Raw genomic sequence first — 7,740 nt, forward strand, 5'->3', positions numbered from 1 at the left:
ACAGTGAGTTATGTCAATTATATCCCAATAGAACTGGAAGAACGAAAAGCTACAAAGTGGGACAAAGGTGAACGAACAATCGAATCCCCTTTCCAGCCACCCAGTTACTCTCTCTGAAGCTTAACTCCGGTTACCAGATTTTCGCCTATTCTCCTATGAGTTTCCTTAACTCCCTAAAAATGCCTTATACAGTATTACAACAGTCATGCACGTGCACTACGCAGACAAGCAGACACTGCAGAAAGGGTGAGGCGGAGAAATGAAAACGGAAGCCCCTCCTTGAAGCAGAGCCACCAGGATGAGGCTTTTTGCTTGGGATATCGTTTTTGTGGACTCTTCTTTTTGCGCCTCTGTGGGGCAGTACCGTCCTGGGTGCACAGGCCCGAGGAGGGAATCGCACACGCGGCGGCGGCGCAGCTACAAACCCTGGGCCCGCTGCAGCGGACGGTGAGCCGACTAGGAGAACAAAGCGTTGCGGCGACGCTTGCGCAGAACGCTCCCAGGTGGGAGGCGTGGCCTATAGGCCACGTCCCGTGAGAGGACGCCGGCGCGCGGTGACGTCACGGCGGAGTTGCCATGGCGGCGCTGAGCGGCCTCGTATCGGCGCTGGAGTCGTACAGGGGCCGGGACCGCCTGGTGAGGCGGGGAAAGTGAGGCCAACAGGGGCGGGGTCGCTCAGAATCCCCCATCGCAGAGACCCTGTCCCCCAGCAGGGGACGTGTTAGTTGTTTCTGCTAACCCAGTGTGGCAGGGTATTTGCACTACCGACCAGATCCTGCCGTACCACTGAAGATGGCCACTGGGTTGTCCCAAACAATCTCATGGGGATTTATGATGTCTCAGTACTACCCCTGTGGCTGGACATTCAGGTTGCCATCAAATCCCTTACGGTTGGGCATATAGATTGTTCCAGCCAATTCAACAGGGCAGGCCATTTACATGGCAACCAAATCCCCATGTTTGAACATTTAGGATTTCACTGAGTCACTGTAGTTGGTTGCTGGGTTGTCCCGAACAGTCTCCTATGGGGATGCGGGATTATGCAGGGCTTCCCTTACAGCTGGATATTTAAGTTCCGACCACATCCTCTTGGGCTGGACATTTAGGTGTGCTCCATCCATCTCCCTGAAGGCAGACTGTCCGCTCGTCGCAGCCAGTCTCATACAGGTGGGCGTTCAGGTTGTACCAGGGAATGTACTGGTGGCAGGGCAATTAGGTTCCAGCCAAATCCCCTACAACTGGGCATTTAAAGTGCACTGTTTTGCTGTTATAAAGAGGCTGGAAAGGAATTACAAGTAAAAATAATGAATAAAACAACAGGAAAAAGCAATTTCAAAAAAACAGACGAAATAAAAAGAGGGAAGGGTGTTGAGTACCCCAAATCACCCACTGAGTGAGTTCCTTCTCACGAGAGTAATTCAATCATCCCTTTGTCCACTGGCTGAACCCCGATCATCTCCCCACTCCCCAGCACAGTCATGAACTTTGGTCCAGCCAGGTAGCTGCAAATGTACGTTCCCGCCTAGTCCTCCAGCCTGCTGGGAAAAGGAGGAACCAGGAAGTGGGAAATGGGGGTTCTGGTTTTTTTTGTCCCCATCACATGTGTCTCCGAAGGCTGTGGCCCTCTGTGACATGAGCCAGCTCTGTTAGCGTCTCCACAGTGCCTTTTGGACATTGATGTCCTGTCTTGCCATTGATTCCACCTACAGGGATCTCTTTAAACTTTCAGCTTTTATTGGAATTGTATTTTGGTTTAGACTCTCCCCCCCCACCTGGTCCCATGGGGCCCACGGCCAGGTGGGGGGGTGATCCAGGAGCAGGGCGGTGCTGACTGCCTCTGGTTTCCCACAGATCCGCACACTCGGCTACTGCTGCCAGCTGGTCGGCGGGGCCCTGGTGGACCGGTGTCCGGCCAGGTCAGATGTGGGGACACGCCTGCTGGAACTGTCCTCCCAGCTGAGCCGCTGCAGGACCGTCCTGCGACTCTTTGATGATGCAGCCATGTTTATCTACACTAAGCAGTATGGCCTGGGGGCAGAGGTAACAGGGGGCTGTAGGGCGGGGGTGCAGACCCCGGGCAGCCGGCATTTTTTGGCCTTATCTGAAGGCAACTGTGTGGACAGTTTATAACTTTTTTCAACTTTCCTTTCCTTTCAGTTTTTTACTTTTTTTTTCAATTTTACTTTCCTTTTTGAGATGACCAGATGTTCTCATTGTAATTGAAATTTTAAAAAAAACCTATACATTTGCACATTTCCCAGAGACTATATAATTAAAAAGATCTCTCCTTTGCATGATCGCCCTGGCCCCCAGATGCAGTCAATGTTGTCACCTTCTTGTGTTTCCCTCATGAGATAGCCTGTGCCTGCACAGGCGAATACACATGGTTTACACAGATAGTTGTGGGCCATTCACACTGTTCGGCCACTTGGCTTTTGCACTTCACAGTACAGCTTGGAGGTCATTCCATAGCACAAAGAGCTCCTGTCTTCTTTATGGCCACTTAGTACTCTGCTATATAGCCAGACGGTGATCTGTTTCACTGATCCCCCGTTGATGGTCATGTAGATTATTTATACAATTTCCTGTTATAACACCACTGCATCATTCCACAGGAGTGCCGCTAGGTCCAGAGCATTGCTTCAAGGGTGATCCTGTCTGCCTGGGAGATGTGCTGAGAAGCTGCCTGGAGCCAGCTTGCCTGACTCATGCCCTCCCTCGGTTGTCCTCCCAGGGGTCTCCTCTCTGAGCCACTCGTTGCTCAGATGCACCCCACTCTGCCCCAGTGTCCATGATCCATCCAGTCATCTCAAATCCCAAGTGTTTCCCTGGACCTTCCTCCTGTTTTGACACCCATCTCCTACCCTTTGATAAGGGTACGCTTCCCATGCATCCCTGGAGGACTATCCCATCCCCTCCAACATCTTTGCAGAAGAAGACTCCCTTGAGGCCCCTGGAAAAGGGTGGGAGGCCTTTTGTACCTCGTATAGCCCTTGGCGAGAAGAAGACCCCATGTGTCGGTCTCCTGTCTGTGTGTCCCCCTGCCCTGTGTGTCTGCAGCGCAGGGCTCAGACATCTCTGCTTCTCAGGAAACACCAGGGGGGTGTGCACATTGGGGTGGTGGTGGGGGCCCTATCCTAATGGAGGGGCAAAATGTTCCAGAATGCACCAGAAAGTCCCAGGCAGGATGGGGGAGCTGGAGTGTGATTCAAAGCCCAGAGGGAGGTGGGATCAGAGCCCACCCCAGACCTAGTGAGGTAGGATCCCTGGGATTTTGTAGCTCCCCAGGGATGCCCCTGAGCAGCCTAGGCAAGACCTGACAACCCACCGGGCCATCATGGCTACGCTGCTGAGAAGCAGAAACCAGGCCTCTTGTCTCTGCAGAGGCCAGCCACAACCTGGCCTGGCCTGTGCCCCTCAAGTGAGCAGTGGGCCAGTCTGACCCCAGGCCCAATCCCCTCTCTCTCCTGGCCCTGCAGGAGGAGGATGTCTTTGTGCGCTGTGTGTCTGTCCTGGGCAACCTAGCTGACCAGCTCTACTACCCCTGTGAGCACATGGCCTGGGCTGCTGATGCCAAGATCCTCTCCGTGGACTCTGCTCGGTGGTGGACACTGAGCACGGCCTTCTGGGGCCTCTCCCTGCTCCTGGGGATTGCCAGGTAAGTGGCTTTGCCATCCGCCAGCAGGCTGTGGGAAGCACTGAGATCCCAGGGCCCATCTGCAACAGCCCAGAGTGTGTGGGCCTCTGCCCCTTGTGGCCACCTCGCTGTATCTGTCCCCTATGTCTGCTGTGACAGACTGCCACAAAACTTGGTGGCTTTGAACAATACAACTGATGATCTTAACAGTTCTGGAGGTCAGAAGTCCAAAATGGGTCTTATTGGGCTGAAATCGAGGCATCGGCAGGGCCTTCTGGAACCTCCAGTTGAGAGGGAATCTGTTCCCCGCCTTGTCCAGCTTCTGGGGGCACCTGGGTCCCTTGGCTCACGGCCCCGCCTCCATCTTTGAATTGCATCCCTCCGGCCTCTGCTTCCGCCTCCTCTGACTCTGACCCTCCTGTCTCCCTGTTATGAGGACCCTCCGGATCATCTCCCATCTCAAGACACTTAACTCAATCCCATCTGCAAAGTCCTTTTTGCTGCGTAAGGAGGACACTCACAGGTCCTGGGGATTAGGACATGGACACCTTTGGAGGCCATGGCAGCACCCACCAGGCCCAGGAAGAAGACAGCACGCCGGGGCCTGGACAGAAGCAGCCACTGTGGTGGCCTTTCCCAGGGTCCCTGAGCGCTGCTGGCGTTTCATCAGCAAACATCCCCTGATAAAATAGCCAGGAGTCTCCTGCCTGGCTCCAAGCTTCCGAAAGCCGTATGGTTCCTAGAGCTTTAAAGTGATGGTTTCCTCCCAAACATTTTCCTCTCTGCACATTTGCTGCTTAGGTTTGCTCAGAGTCTCCTGCCCCGGAAAGCCAGGGGGGAGCCGGCCTCCCATGGCAGCCGAGGTCTCCCAGATCCTGGTGGGGAGGTGGGCGGGCAGCGTCACGTCCGCCGTCCCTTGTCCCTGCACAGGACACTGACCCTCAGTCGCCCTTGTTTGCCCCCCATTCAATGTTCTAAGTCCACATATTGGAGATGGTCTGGAAAATGAGTAAAGCCCAAAGGGGAAGCTTCCGACGGCCCCCAGTCCGCCCCAGCGATCCCTACTCTGTGCTTGGCGATCCCTCCCAGGCTTTGATCTCACACTCCGCTGACGCGCCTTCACTGGGCTCTCTGGTCCTGCTTCACAGATGCGGCTCCTTGTTGAGCTCAGCATCCCTCATGGTCATGGACTCTGGCTCTGGACCTTCTGTCTGGCCTGGCACTGGCCTTCCCTGTGTGCTCGGGGACCCTGGTGGCCAGTGGGCTGAGGCTGCCCCTCCCAGGGGGCCGCGGCTCTCGGCTTCTCCTCAGTGCTTCACATTCCTGTTTTAGGGGCAGCCTTGGTTCCGCTGATGTTTAAAAATAGGCTTCATTTTTTAAGACAGTTTTAAGTTCACAGCACCACTGATATATTCCATCCCTCTGTGCCACCCCGTCCCCCACTGCCACCCCGTTCCACCTCCCAGACCATCAGCATTCCCACCACGTGGATCACCCCAAGGCCATCGTTGCATTAGGGGTCACTCCGGTTTGTATTTTCGATGGGTTTGGATAAATGTTTGACATGTGTCCACATCACAGTATTATGCAGAGTGTCCTTATGCTGTGGAGACCCTCTGACCAGCTGTTATTCCATTCATTTCTCTGTATTTGGTGTGAGCAAGGGTGGGGAGCAGGAGTGTTTGGTGTGTGCTGGTTAAGACCCCAGGGTGCCGGAGAATCTCCCGGGGAGGTTGTTGAGATGCAGATGCCCAGGCCAGGTGCCTAGAGGTTCCAATTCCGCTGGTCTGGGGACCCGGGATCCAGGAATCGGCATTTTGCCCTAGTCCCCCAGGTGGTTCTGACGCAGACCCCCTTCCCTTGCCGCGGGTGTCACCCTGTGTCCCTGAGGACGGGTACATGGTGGCTGGCCCTGACTCTCCCAGTTGTGAAGTCTGGCTGAGGGCAGCCCTCCAACGGGCAGGACTTGACACATCCCTGTACCCGCTTTCCTAGGCCACAGGGCCAAGAGGTCAGCCTGGGGGGCATCGTGCAGGGCCCCCGAGTGCCCTGGGAGCAGCAGAGGCTGCCTGCCTGCTGCCCGCTTCCTCAGCCTGCAGATGCCTGCCCTCCAGGCCCAGAGAGCTGTCCAGACTCACCTCAGACAGGCCAGGCCAGTGTGTAGGGTGTGTGTGTGTTTGGGGTGGAGGGGTCCAAGGACATGGTGCTTATTTGGACCACATTTACCTGGTGAGCCAGACAAGGGGCAGGGCGGGAAATGGCTTCCCCAGGCCAGTCCAGCTGTGGGCCAGCCTGGTGTCCTCATGTAGAGATAGGCTGGGCCAACAGCACCCAGTGTGGCACGACACTCCTTTGAGCTGCGGCCCCTGGTCGGTGGTTTGCAGGTGAAGCTGCACACTGGTGCCAATGGCCCGGGAAGGTCAGGGTTGCAACTGTGAACAAGACCCCAGGCACTTCAGAGGCACAGCCAGGCCTGGAGCTCTGGGAGGGCTCAGGATGGTGTGAGCCGCTTGGAGAGCTTGGGGACCTTGACAGGGACCCTGTGGCCACAGTGGCCGAGCCTCCCTTCGGGCCAGCATCGGTGGCTAACTCCTGTGCCCGCTCCTTCTCCTGCCCCTCCAGAGGGTGTCCTCCTATCCTCTCTGGTGTTGCAGGTCCCTGTGGACGGTCCTGAAGCTGAGACAGAGGCTGAGGAGCCCCACGGGGGCCCTCACCAGGTATGACCTCCAGGGTTCCCCTATGAGGAAGGCTGACTTCCTCGGGCTGGCCAGGCCTGGGGCTCCAGGGTTGGTACGGGTGGGGAGACAGGCTTGCTTGAGGTCCTGTAGGCAGGAAGTGGCAGAGCCAAGACTCCAGGGCTGAGCCTTCCTGGCTGCGCCCCCTGCAGGAGGCTGGTGGGAGAGTCAGTTTCCTGGTCACCATCACCCTTACATCCCTGGAAAGAGCTGGGGGAAAGCCCTGCCTGGCACAGGTCTGGAACTTGCCCCCAGGCAACCCTCTCCCCTCTCCCTGCCAGTCTCCAGGGGTTCAGGGGGACTGAGGTGTGGTTTTGGGACTTTCCATGCTGGGTGTGCCCTGTTCACGCCGTGGGCTCCGTTTGGAGTGGGGACGGGTGGCGGGGATGCAGTCCCAGTGGAAGGGTCAGGAGTGGTTGGGGACAGCCACCTCCACCCCACCAGTCCTCACTCACAAGCAGGCCTGTTGTCACCCATCTGCGTGCCTGTGTGGGTAGGTGTGGGCACACACCCTTCCCTGGGTGTCTCCTTTTTGCTCTGACAGCCAGCTGCCCAGGAGCAAGCGCAGGGCCATGGAGGCCCAGGTCCAGGCTGAGGTGCTAACTCTGCTGAGCAACGTGGCTGACCTGGCCAACGCCGTACACTGGCTTCCCCCGGGCATCCTGTGGGCCGGCTGCTTCCCCCCATGGCTGGTGGGCCTCCTGGGCACTGTCTCTTCCCTCCTCAGCGTGTACCAGGCAGTCCGGGCTGGTGGCCAGGCAGACATCACCACCCCATGACAGCCCTCGGGCATGAGGGTGCAGCCAGAACCCCGATGGAGGGCTGCTCCCCACAAAGCAGAAATCTCAGGGGTTGGGGACTGGGTCTAATTGAGCAAATTGATGCCAGATGTAGGGAAATGCAACCCAGAGAATGCCGGGGGCAGCCTGCAGCCTGAGCCCAGGGTGGGCGGCTTGTGGGGCAGGCAGAGTCCCCCGGGGGTGGGGCCCGGGGCCTTTGCACCTGGCTCACCCTGTTGGGGAGGACCCCAGGACTTACGTGCACAATAAAAGGCTGAGACTTGGCAGAAACTCGCTTTGCCTGCTGGCATCCTGTGTTCAAATCAAGGTGGCAGAGCCAGGGCGGTTTGGGTCAAGTGGCCTTTGCAGGCCAAAATGAGTTAACGAAATGCGGCTGAGCTGCTGCCAGACCCAGTGTGAGAGCTTATTTGCCAGCTCCGGCCCTTCTCATGCGCAGGCCCACTCCCTTGCCCTCTTTCTCTGGGGCCTGATTTCAGGGATGGGGTGCAGGTGCCACCTCGGGGTGTAGCTGCATGCCCCGGTCCAGCTCCTTAAGTTGGCAACTGCCCCTCCTTCCCCGTGTGCCTTT

At 57.2% G+C, this 7,740-nt stretch overlaps 1 protein-coding gene across 2 annotated transcripts; it reads left to right on the top strand.

Annotated features, from left to right (window-relative positions):
* Positions 1-523: 523 nt before the first annotated feature.
* On the top strand, positions 524-7,455 carry PEX11G (peroxisomal biogenesis factor 11 gamma). 2 transcript variants are annotated; one of them, XM_036879309.2, is made up of 5 exons: positions 524-636; positions 1,852-2,040; positions 3,480-3,658; positions 6,292-6,354; positions 6,917-7,455. In XM_036879309.2, exons 1-5 carry the CDS (start codon positions 577-579, stop codon positions 7,149-7,151), a joined length of 726 nt encoding a protein of 241 aa, XP_036735204.2. In that variant the 5' UTR covers positions 524-576; the 3' UTR covers positions 7,152-7,455. The 2 variants fall into 2 exon arrangements, with proteins under 2 accessions (XP_036735204.2, XP_036735206.2); XM_036879311.2 differs by lacking the exons at positions 6,292-6,354; positions 6,917-7,455 and adding an exon at positions 4,074-5,220.
* The last annotated feature ends 285 nt before the right edge of the window (positions 7,456-7,740 follow it).

The sequence above is a fragment of the Manis pentadactyla genome, chromosome 12, assembly GCF_030020395.1.
Source record: "Manis pentadactyla isolate mManPen7 chromosome 12, mManPen7.hap1, whole genome shotgun sequence".
Lineage (NCBI taxonomy): Eukaryota > Metazoa > Chordata > Mammalia > Pholidota > Manidae > Manis > Manis pentadactyla.

Coding starts and splice junctions, on each gene's coding strand:
- PEX11G (XM_036879309.2), top strand. CDS start 577: ATGGCGGCGCTGAGCGGCCTCGTATCGGCGCTGGAGTCGTACAGGGGC. Junction 637..1,851: donor ACAGGGGCCGGGACCGCCTG/GTGAGGCGGGGA, acceptor GGTTTCCCACAG/ATCCGCACACTCGGCTACTG. Junction 2,041..3,479: donor AGTATGGCCTGGGGGCAGAG/GTAACAGGGGGC, acceptor CTGGCCCTGCAG/GAGGAGGATGTCTTTGTGCG.